The sequence below is a fragment of the Phocoena phocoena genome, chromosome 4 (assembly GCF_963924675.1).
Source record: "Phocoena phocoena chromosome 4, mPhoPho1.1, whole genome shotgun sequence".
In the NCBI taxonomy this organism is placed as follows: Eukaryota; Metazoa; Chordata; class Mammalia; order Artiodactyla; family Phocoenidae; genus Phocoena; species Phocoena phocoena.
Genome location: NC_089222.1, coordinates 86,582,500 through 86,595,117, shown reverse-complemented (window position 1 = coordinate 86,595,117; position 12,618 = coordinate 86,582,500). Strand labels below are relative to the sequence as shown.

The following is a 12,618-nucleotide window of genomic DNA, read 5'->3' as shown; positions in this document are numbered from 1 at the left end:
CCGGCAATCCCACTCCTGGGCATATATTCAGACAAAACTCTAATCCAGAAAGATACATGCACCCTACTAAAGAATAGTAGCACTATTCACAATAGTCAAGACATGGAAACAACCTAAATGTCCATCAACAGATGAATGGAATAAGGAGATGTGGTACATATATACAATGGAATACTACTCAGCCATAAAAAAGAATGAAATAATGCCATCTGCAGCAAAATGGATGCAACTAGAGATGATCATACTAAGTGCACTCAGAAAGACAAATACCATATGCTATCACTTACATGTGGAATCTAAAATATGACACAAATGAACCTACCTATGAAACAGAAACAGACTCACAGACATAGAGAACTTGTAGTTGCCAAGAGGGAGGGGGATGGGGGCAAGATGGAGATGTAAGCTATTATATATGGAACAGATAAACAACAAGGTCCTACTGTATAGCACAGGGAATGATATTCAGTATCCTATGATAAACCATAATGAAAAAGAATATAAAAAAAGTGTATATATGTGTATAACTGAGTCACTTTGCTGTACACCAGAATTTAACACAACATTGTAAATCAATTATACTTCAATTTAAAAGAAGAAAAATAATTTTTTTTTTTTTTTTTTGCGTACGCGGGCCTCTCACTGTTGTGGCCTCTCCCATCGCGGAGCACAGGCTCTGGACGCGCAGGCTCAGCGGCCACGGCTCACCGGCCCAGCGGCTCCGTGGCATGTGGGATCTTCCTGGACCAGGGCATGAACCCGTGTCCCCTGCATCGGCAGGCGGACTCCCAACCACTGCGCCACCAGGGGAGCCCAAGAAAAATAATTTTAAGGGAAAAATTTACAAATTGGACACTGACAAAATTCAAAACTATTGCTCTGCAAACTCTGTTAAGGGAATGAAAAGACAAGCTATAGACCAGGAGAAAATATTTGCAAACCACATATCTGACAAAGGACTAGTAGGTGTAATATGTAAAGAACTCTCAAAACTCAACAGTACCAAAGCAAACAATCCTATTCAAACATGGGCAAAAGACATGAAGAGACATTTTAACAAAGATATACAGGTGGCAAATAAACATATGAAAAGATGTGCTTGTTAAATGAAACTATCCTATGATATCTTATACCAGATACACACAGACACACACACACACAATCCAGATGGTTAGAGACCTAAAGGTTTATATCCTCTCTTCTGTAACCCCATAGTGCCTCTACATTGTCTATGTTGTAGTGAAATAAAAGGGTGTACTATTTCCCTTAGTTATTTCTCTATTTCATGCTAATGAGAAAAAAATAGGATCATACGTAAAAAGAAATACAAACCAGCATCTCCTTCAACCTTCTTTTTCTTCACCCGCTTAATCCTCTTCTTTAGTACCTTCATGAGAAAGTTAGCAAATTTATTGTTTTCTCCAAGGGCTGCTTGGAAACCAGCATAGAGTGCCTTTTCTTGGTCCTGGACCTTGGCGACTTCATTCTTTTTCTCTTCCATCTCTTTAAGAGTTTCATTTATTTTCCACTAAATGAACAAAAAATAAGAACAAATGACAAATATTTCTGATAAACCAGGTTCAGAGAACAATGTACATTACAATGTAAGGTTACAGCCTACAAACATTTTTGAAGCTTCTTAATAGAAGTTTACATTTCTGATGTTTCTGAATGCAGAGTCATTCATTTATTTGATTAAAATTTTATAATTCTTTTGTAAAAATCAGTTAAGTTCAGAATCAGATAAGATCGATTCTTTGACGTCTAACTTCCTCAAGAAATTAAATTAGGTAAATTGAAATTTTTACTGATATGTGGATATCAGTTAGTATTCTTCCATGTGTGGTCTCAAAAAAGTTTTTTTTCATATCAATACAAGATAACTAAAACAAAAAGGCACATCTGCTCTTAGTGAAACTGATATACCTAAAAACTGACATCACTACTGAGTATGTATTATCCAATACAATCCTTCTTCTTTTAAGACAAAGATAGATGGTCTAATTAATCTTTTTAAATTTAACATATATGTAACAAATAAACTTAATTTCCTGTGCTATTCAATTATTTATTACTCTAAAACTAGCTATAATATTTAAGAAATTTACCAACTTCTTTTCCAAGTATGTTCATTCATAAGGATAATATATAATCAAAACTCAACTTCACATGATAGCTACTGACAACAAAAACAGACTTTTAATTAGGTAAACTAAACATAAGGGTCACTTTTGAAAAATTTATTCTCCTACCTTACAAAATATCAGATCAAATTCATTAAAAAGTATGATTCACTTCTCCCTGAGCACGGTTACCAAAAACAGAGAGCAAACAGGAATAATGGGGAAAAGGAGGAGGAAGAGAAGACAAAAAAGAGATGTGGACTAGAACAAGGGGGGAAATTAAGTTGAGAAGAAGAAAGAAAAGAAGAATCAAGTTCCCTCCATAACTAAGGCTGTAGCCAGCTAGCACTCTTCTGCCCATTCATACTTGCAAGTCCTGTTCCTCTTTGTCTAATGAATTAACACGCTCTTGAAGTATGTTCTCCTGTTTCTCAAAATTCTTCAGGAGAAGCATTTCTTGAAATAATGTGACATGGTGCAGGTCAGATAATTTCATCTGAGTATCTAGTTTCAGTTTCTGATGTCTCAGGAGACGGAGTTCTGCATCAAAAGTGACAATCAGTTCTTTGATCTGAGGTGGAAAAAGATTTGAGGGTATGTTAGAAGTTTAAAACAGGTACATGCATTTTAAAAACTATCCAACAATACTGATTTGTTTGGGTAAAAGCATTTTCTTATTATGCCCTTATTATGGATGGAGAATTACAACGGTGGGTGGGTGGGGCACATGGGTGTGTATACAGTCTCATAATTTAATTTATGTACATTGAATACCATTGATGAACTGGTTTATTAAGTGGTAGGTATTCTGTAACTGCAGTCCTTCGAACTGTTTCTTCACCATTGATTAAACCATTGATCAAGAATGTCCTTAGGGCTCCCCTGGTGGCGCAGTGGTTGAGAGTCTGCTTGCCGATGCAGGGGACATGGGTTCGTGCCCTGGTCTGGGGGGATCCCACATGTCGCGGAGCGGCTGGGCCCGTGAGCCATGGCTGCTGGGCCTGCGCGTCCAGAGCCTGTGCTCCGCAATTGGAGAGGCTGCAGTAGTGAGAGGCCCGCGTACCGCAAAAAAAAAAGAATGTCCTTCTTGGAGCTTCCCTGGTGGCGCAGTGGTTGGGAGTCCGCCTGCCGATGCAGGGGACACGGGTTCGTGCCCCGGTCTGGGAAGATCCCACATGCCGCGGAGCGGCTGGGCCCATGAGCCATGGCCGCTGAGCCTGCGCATCCGGAGCCTGTGCTCCGCAACGGGAGAGGCCACAACAGTGAGAGGCCTGTGTACCACAAAAGAAAAAAAGAATGTCCTTCTTGCTGGTTTAAATCAGAGACTGTGAGCTCTTTCTGGGTAGTATTGTGTCTGTCTCCACTCTATCCCCATGGTATCTCTACACTGCCCTTCACACAGTAAGCACTAAAATAATACTTTCCTCACCTTCTTATTTTGAAAAGTTTCAAATCTACAGAACAGTAAATATTTTTAAACTGATAAATATAATTGCAGAGCCACAAGAAACCTGTACAATCTTCTTGGTTTATTTACAGATGAAGAAATTGAGACTAAAAGTGACTTCCCTGAGATCAAATTTGTTACAGAGCTTGGATAAGAACCCAAATATCGGGCTTCCCTGGTGACGCAGTGGTTGAGAATCTGCCTGCCAATGCAGGGGACACGGGTTCAAGCCCTGGTCTGGGAAGATCCCACATGCCGTGGAGCAGCTAGGCCCGTGAGCCACAACTACTGAGCCTACGCTTCTGGAGCCTGTGCTCCGCAACAAGAGAGGCCGCGATAGTGAGAGGCCCGCATACCACGATGAAGAGTGGCCCCCGCTTGCTGCAACTAGAGAAAGCCCTCGCACAGAAACGAAGACCCAACACAGACAAAAATTAAAATAAAAAAAATAATAAAAAAAGAACCCAAATATCTCATGTCCTGGTCTAGACTTTATTCCACTGCAATTTCAAATGATTTTAAATCCTCAATTTTACTTTGATTTTGACACAGCGTCTCCCTTGCCCCATCACAAAGGAGATGAAGAGATCAACAGAGAGCCCAAAGAGCTGATTCTCCCAATGAAACTAGTACACCAGGAAAAAGACAAACCATTCCATGTTTTTCATTAGGCTGTACTTGAATGGGGAGCCTCGACTATCAAATGCCTATAATGAGTGAGGGCTCAGCCTGGGGCTGAGAAAGAGGAAGATATCTGTGGGTTTGGGTCTGTGAAACTGCTGGAGAATTTCAGAGAGCTAAAAAGCAAAAACAAAAAAACCCAACAAACCAAGGAGAAGAAAAATTAAACTTTTAATGTATGCCTGTAGACTAAGTGGGTTCCACTTTAATGCTTGTTCAACAAATTTGAATTATTTTTAACTTTCTTTGGAGGAAGCACTATGTTTTCTTCAGTGCAACACCATTCTGCAACTATACCACATAGGTGTCCAAGGTTGTAAGGGTTATGCTTGTTTTATTCTCACTATCCCTCATAGCTTGTAAGCTGTATAGGATAGAGAATGTGTATGACTTGACAATTGTTTCATCCCTACTACCTAGCTAGCACTGTTTCTGCACATAGAATGTCCAATAAATATTTGTTAAATTAATAGTTAAAATTAAATCAATTAAAACTTTTTACTGAATATCTACTATATGTCTTGCATTGTCCTAGACACTTCAGGGGAATCCTAGAATTGTATCTAATGAAACAGAGACTAAAAAAAAAATAGAAAAAAATCAATGAAACTAAAGCTGGTTCTTTGAAAAGACAAACAAAATTGATAAACCTTTATCCAAACTCACCAAGAAAAAAAGGCAGAGGGCCCAAACGAATAAAATCAGAAATGAAAAAGGGAAGTTAAAACTGACACCACAGAAATACAAAAGGTCATAGGAGACTACTACTAACAGCTATATAACAACAAAATGGACAACCTAGAAGAAATGGACAAATTCTTAGAAATGTACAATCTCCCAAAACGAAACCAGGAAGAAATAGAAAATTGAACAGACCAATTACCAGTACTGAAATTGAATCAGTGTTTTTAAAAACTCCCAACAAATGAAAGTCCAGGACCAGAGAGCTTCACAGATGAATTCTACCAAACATTTAGAGAAGTGTTAACAGCTATCCTTCTAAAACTATTCCAAAAACATTGCAGAGGAAGGAACACTTCCAAACTCATTCTGTGAGTCCAGTATCACCCTCATACCAAAACCAGGCAAAGATATCACACAAAAAAGAACATTACAGGCCAATGTCACTGATGAACATACATGCAAAAGTCCTTAACAAAATATTAGCAAACTGATTCCAGCAATACATTAAATAATCATACAGTATGATCAAGTGGGATTTATTCCAAGGATGCAAGGATAATTCAATATCCACAAATCAATGTGATATACCACATTAACAAATTGAAAAATAAAAAACAGATGATTATCTCAATAGATGCAGAAAAACTTTTGACAAAATTCAACATCCATTTACGATAAAAACTCTCCAGAAAGTGAGCATAGAGGGAACATACCTCAACATAATAAAGGCCATATATGACAAACCCATAGCTAACACATTATTGACTGGGGGATCTTTGCAGAAACTAATGCCTGTGGCCATAATATGCCTCTGGTCAAAAATGTGTTAAAGGTGAAAAGCTAAAAGCATTTCCTCTAAGATCAGGAAGAGGACAAGGATGCCCACTCTTGCCACTTTTATTCAACATAGTATTGGAAGTCCTACCCACAGCAATCAGACAAGAAAAAGAAATAAAAGGAATCCAAATTGGAAAAGAAGAAGCAAAACTGTCCTTGTTTGCAGATGACATGATACTATGCATAGAAAATCCTAAAGACACCACCAGAAAACTACTAGAGCTCATCCATGAATTTAGTAAAGTTGCAGGATACAAAATTAATATACAGAAATCTGTTTCATTTCTATACACTAACAAGGAACTAGCAGAAAGAGAAATTAAGGAAACAATCCCATTTATCATCACATCAAAAAGAATAAAATACCTAGAAATAAATCTACCTAGGGAGGTAAAAGACCTATACTTGGAAAACTATAAGAAACTGATAAAAGAAATTGAAGATCACACAAACAGATGGCAAGATATACTGTGTTCTTGGATTGGAAGAATCAATATTGTTAAAATTACCATACTACCCAAGGCAATCTATAGATTCAATGCAATCCCTATCAAAATACCAATAGCATTTTTCACAGAACTAGAACAAAAACATTTTTGTGTGAAAACACAAAAGACCTCAAATAGCCAAAATAATCTCAAGTAAGAAAAATGGAGCTGGAGGAATTATGCTCCTTGACTTCAAGACCATACTACAAGCTACAATGATCAAAACAGTATCATACTGGCACAAAAACAGACACATCAATCAGTGAAACAGAATAGAGAGCCCAGAAATAAACTCATGCACCTATGGTCAATTAATCTATGACAAAGGAGGCAAAAATATACAATGGAGAAAAGACAGCCCCTTCAATAAGTGGTTCTGGGAAAATAGGACAGCTACATGTAAAAGAATAAACTTAGAACATCCTCTAACACCATACACAAAAATAAACTCAAAATGGATTAAAGACCTAAATGTAAAGCTGGGAAACCATAAAATTCCTGGAGAAAAACATAAGCAGAACATTCTTTGACATAAATCATAGCAATTTTTTTTGGATCTGTCTCCTAAAGCAAACAAAAGCAAAAATAAACAAATGAGACCTAATTAAACTTAAAAGTTTTCAGACAGCAAAGGGAACCATCAACAAAATGAAAAGACAATCTACTGAATGGGAGAAAATACTGGCAAGTGATATGACTGACAAGGGGTTAATATCCAACATATATAAACAGCTCATACAATTCAACATCAAAAAACAAACAAACAGTCTGATTAAAAAATGGGCAGAAGACCTGAATAGACATTTTTCCAAAGAAGAAACGCAGGTGGCCAAAAGGAACATGAAAAGATGCTCAACATAGCCAGTCATTAGGGAAATGCAAATCAAAACCACAATGAGATAATCACCTCACACCTGTCAGAATGGCTATCATTAAAACACACACACACACAAATAACAAATTTTGGCAAGAATGTGGAGAAAAGGGAACACTCACACACTGTTGTTGGGAATGTAAATTGGTGTAGCCCTGTGGAAAACAGTAGGGAGGTTTCTCAAAAAACTGAAAATAGAACTACCTTATGACCCAGCAATTCCACTCCTGGGTATATATCCAAAAAACCCAAAAACACTAATTCAAAAAGATACGTGCACCCCAATGTTCACAGCAGCGTTATTTACAAGATATTGCAAAGATATGGAAGCAACCTAGGTGTCCATCAACAGATGAATGGAAAAATATGTGGTACATATATACAATGGAATATTACTCAGCCATAAAAAAGAATGAAAATTTGCCATTTGCAACAACATGGATGGACCTGGGGGATATTTTGGGTAGTGAAGTAAGTCATCCAGGTTAAGACAAATATTATATGTTAGCAGTTATATGCGGAATCTAAAAAAAAATAAAACTAGTGAATATAACAAAAAGAAAGAGACTCACAGATATAGAGAACAAACTAGTGGTTACCAGTGGGAAGAGGGAAGGAGGGAGGAACAATATAAGGGTAGGGGATTAACAGGTACAAACTATTATGTATAAAATAAGCTGCAATGAACTAACACACCATTGTAAAGCAATTATACTCCAATAAAGATGTTAAAAAAAATAAGCTACAATGATATATTGTACAACACAGCATATTTTATAATAACTACAAATGGAATATAACCTTTAAAAATTGTAGATCACTATATTATACATGTGTAACATGTAATATTGTACAGCGACTATACTTCAATTAAAAATTTGTAAGACAAAACTAACACATATAAAACAGCAAGAAAAATAAGTACAAAACCTAAGATGCTGATTATAAGTGCAAATGGAGTTTAGAAGAAAGGAGAGTATGTAGTGTGGGCAGAAGATTCTGGAGAAGGCTTGGAAGTGAGCTGAGTTTTGAATGATGACAACTTTGGAAGAAGTCATTGTAGGTAGAAGGAAATAGCGAAGAAAAAAGCACAGATATGAAACTCAGAAGTGGGGTGGTAAGTGTGGAGAAACAGAAAGAGTGAGAAAATAGCGCTGGAAGAAGTAGGGATAATGGGTGAAGAATAAGTTTGGGGAGTAATAGGTGCTGCTTTCAGACACACTGAGGAAGGGGACTCTATACGGCTGGCAGGAGGGAACTTCCATCCAGGAAAGGACCTTTTCCTTCCATATTCAGAGCACCTCCTGCACACAACTGGCCCCAGCCTGGTCCTGATTTTCTTACAAATAAAAATATTTGCCATTCCAGCTCCAGAATAATTCTGAAGCTAGTCATTACCATGAACACTCTCACTAAAGGGGCAAATCACACATTAGAGAAAGAGCAGGGGGTGAAAAGCAGAGGGTGCCCCGTTTTCACCGGAAGGTTTTTAGTTATGCTCCATCCATCATCTGAAGGCTGCTTCATCACTTCTCCTTTACCATGACTTTAGTTAGATACCAATTAACATGGATTTGCCCTTAATTCTTAGCTTTCCAAAAAGAAAAAAGTTGAAAAGCTCCAAAGTTCTGAGCAGAGCACAATGATTTTCAGAAGACCAGGGATGGGGAGAAAGCCAAGCCATCGGTGAGTTGTGGGCTGGTCAGGGTTTGGGGAAGATTAAGGTAGAGAAATTAAAAATAATTTTAATTATTTTAAATTAAATTATAATTTAATTTTAATTATCCTGCTCTTCTCTCTTTCAGCTTTAAATAAGCAGTCTCATTTCTTACCCTGTTGATCAAATACTGTTGCATGTACAAGTGTTTAATCTCATCCCTCTTCATAATCTCCAGCTCCACTTCAGTTGGATCTGTTCTTTCAAATTCCATGAACTTTGGAATATCTAGATTGAATGCTGATGCTTTTGATGATCTAGACAATGAATCACTTGTCATCAAATCCCCATCCTTTCCAGAAGAGAGTCTGAGGAAGCTTCCAGCTGAGCCTGCAGACGCTGCCTTTTCCACTCGAGGGGCCGTTTCAGCCTGATTTTTCATCTGCTGCCGCTTAAAAGCTAGGAGGGTTTCCTCATCATACTGAAATCTCTTTTCTGGAACTTCTTCTGGGTATATCTGAGGGATTTGGGGAATGGGGATGTGCTTGGATACGTGAAGAGTCGACTGAATGTTCTTCAGTTCTTGCACCAGGCACTGTATTTCCTCGATGACAGCCGCTTTAAGGTCTCGAAGAGAGACAATGCACTTGTTCATGTGCATTTTCTTTGCATAGGCCTGATAAAAAGAACAGGAAGAAAGCAAAATGACAACCTGCTCACAAAGGGCGGCTTGAAATACAATTTGCTTTTGTCCCTTGACTGGAATGCCTAGCAAAAATTCAAGATAAAAATTTATCTGATCATTCCTGTTGGCTACTAAGTTATTTTCTCTAGTTTTTAGGCTTTTCCCCATTTCACCTCTCCATAAGGGGAAGACAGTCTGGATGTGACCTCTGGTGTCCCCCAGCTGGCTTCTAGGGCTGAGCTCCCCCATCCTCCTTCCACCACTCAATGGAAGTCCTTCCTGAGCCCTGTACTCAGCCAGATCCCAGGGAAGGGAAGGCCATTCTTTGGTCAGGAGCACACAGTAACCATCCTTCCCTGATGAAAACTCAAATCCTATTGGCTTAGACTCACTTAGGGTTGCCCATCTCGGGCCACTTTAGCCTGTTGTCATTCTGTATTTTGGCCACATTCTTTCTGTTACTCCTTGTGCAGGCAAGGTAACGATCCTGAATTCCAGTACCATGTCACACTAAGAGGTTCCTGGACTCTTCCTTGGTTCCTTCTCCACTCATCCGAGCCCAGCTATGCCCCTGCCTCCAGTCACAGGTGCCAAACAGGCCCACTTCTCCCTCACTGCCAGCTCTTTCCCCAGGCTGTGTTTCCTAAGTGCCCTGACCAGAGCCTCCAGTCACATGCAACCCTGCTCCTGGTGTGCAGTTAGGCAACTAGACAGCCCAAAGGCTGTTAAGAGTAACTTTGCAGGGGCTTCCCTGGTGGCTCAGTGGTTGAGAGTCCGCCTGTCGATGCAGTGGACACGGGTTCGTGCCCTGGTTCGGGAAGATCCCACATGCCACGGAGCGGCTGGGCCCGTGAGCCATGGCCGCTGAGCCTGGTGTGCGGAGCCTGTGCTCCGCAACGGGAGAGGCCACAACAGTGAGAGGCCCGCATAATGCAAAAAAAAAAAAAAAAAAAAAGAGTAACTTTGCATAAATATACAGGTTAAGAAAAATAAAAGATCGAAAGGCATTTCTTCAAGTCGTCTTACAAAACTTACCTGTATATTTACTATCTACTGTAACAAAATAGAGGAGATGTTTTACATACTTAAGAACAAACCTTTAAAGCATTAGGGTTTAAACTCAAAATCCAGCCCTTGGGTGAGTGGGGGACCACTTCTGAAGTACCTGGAGGACCGAGAATTAAGTGGAGAACAAATCCAAACCAGCCTGGTGGCTGTAAGGCCTACCTCTTTTAGGAGCCCAATTTACATACCAAGCCTCTCTTTCTAATTTTCCAAATACCACACACCTAAACACTAGCCACGGATGGGGGAGGTGGGGGAGGAGGCGGTGGTGGGGGGAATGTATAATACACAACTTCTAAAATGCTTGATACTTTTCAGTGACTTTGAACTTAACCATGATAAGCATGACTGTTTATTGACTTTGACCATTACTTTAACCCTATGAAGAAGACTAGACATGTCTTGTATTACTGTTGTTCATTGGCAGTAATACCTTTTTTTGTTTAAACAGACAATACAACTGAGGCTTAGGGAGAGTTACATGACTATCCAAGTTCATATAACTATTAAGTGGCAGAGACTGGAACGGAACTCTGATCTTCTGACCAGTAGAATTGTGTGCTTTGCATTATTTAATGCTGTCATTTTAATAAAATAGATTTCAGTACAATGCAGTTCCATTCAAGACATCACACCTGTCCATCACCTCTACCTGGACTATGAAATTTCAGGTGGGATGACTGGCAAATTGTGATCAAAAGAACATTTGTCTATGACAATGGATGAAACATGACAGTTGAAACAAGAATTGCCTTAGACAAACAGATAGAAAAACAATCCAAACGGTCACTAATAAAATGTTCAAGATGTCCATTTGATCAGAAAGTTATAGGTATGAGCTATGAAAATTTACTTGTGGCTATGAATCACCATACCAGGATCTTTGTAGTGCTGGCATGTACAGCATCTTTGGTGAAACAGAAAAGACGCTCCTTCCTCAAGACACTTTATACTCCCATTTGTCAGAAAATTATAAAATATTCAAACATGCTCTATCTGTGGTATGATTGGCACTCTTTTCAATGTGATGCCTTGAAATGGGCAACCTGCACAGCCATACTAGGTGGCCGTATACAAAATTCTCCTCAAAATGGTAGTTCAGATGCCTTCTGAGCCTCTAAGTGTGAAAAGTCACTTGTCAATTCAAAGCAAGGAATTACTATGACAGGGAGAGGAAACTTTAGGATGAAAACAGGTATGAGAAATCAGGATGATTAGAAGCAGTTTGGGGAAATGCAGAGAGAATCAAAAAGGAACATAGTAATTGCTCAGTATTGAGTCACCTACAAAAGTTTGGAAGTCCTTCAAACAAAGGCTAAATACAGTGGTCTATTTTCCTAAGTCTTGGTGGTCCACAGCAGCCAAAAACAATAGCCAACAAGGATGTGTTTGAATTTCAGAGATTCAAAGTTTATAAAATATAATGCCTTCACTCATGAAACTGGTATTGAACCAAGTAATTAATTTGAAGGCTGGTTCTGCCATGTTAACTAAATAGTCATGAATAAATCTCTTATCTTTGGGACTCAATTACCTCATTTGTAAAAAGGGGCATTATTCTAGATAATTATGAAGGCCTTTTCCAATTCTAAGTTTCTATGACTATATATCTTTATGGACCAGCTAACAAAATAGGTGGTTTCAGCAGAATTCAATTGAAAAAAAAAAAAAAAAATCCAGGGTGTGTGCCTCATTGTCATGAAAGCTATGGGTAAATACCATAGAGTCAAGGTATCCCAGTTCCTCTTCCTTCTTCGCAGCATTTACTCTCATGTGTTCAGGTATCTTATAGTCTGGGGCTGTTTTCAAATTGAAGTCTCCCATATACAACTGGGCCTCTTTGATGGCTTGAACATCTTTGGGATCTTCATAGTCATCATCAGGTTTACTCTTGTACCTATCAGAAAAACAGAAAACTCAGCCATAAACGTGACAATAAACTCTAATTTGTCTACTTTAGGCATATAGTCAAATTTAATCATGAAGCAAAAGCATAATTCTGAGTCTGTGGTGCTGCCTTTTCCTATAGAGCCCAAGATTTTTTTTATGTTAATGGCTATTTTTAAAGCAACTCAAG

At 38.7% G+C, this 12,618-nt stretch overlaps 1 protein-coding gene across 1 annotated transcript in view; it reads right to left on the bottom strand.

Moving 5' to 3' along the window:
* CFAP44 (cilia and flagella associated protein 44) overlaps window positions 1-12,618 on the bottom strand; it is a 144,802-nt gene that overhangs the window by 26,476 nt on the left and 105,708 nt on the right. Inside the window, exons 24-27 of the mRNA XM_065875861.1 lie at window positions 12,261-12,438; window positions 8,967-9,467; window positions 2,491-2,694; window positions 1,333-1,528 (exon numbers count right to left, since the gene is read on the bottom strand). Of these exons, the coding sequence (XP_065731933.1) occupies window positions 1,333-1,528; window positions 2,491-2,694; window positions 8,967-9,467; window positions 12,261-12,438 (1,079 nt within the window). The remainder of the gene's footprint in view (window positions 1-1,332; window positions 1,529-2,490; window positions 2,695-8,966; window positions 9,468-12,260; window positions 12,439-12,618) is intronic.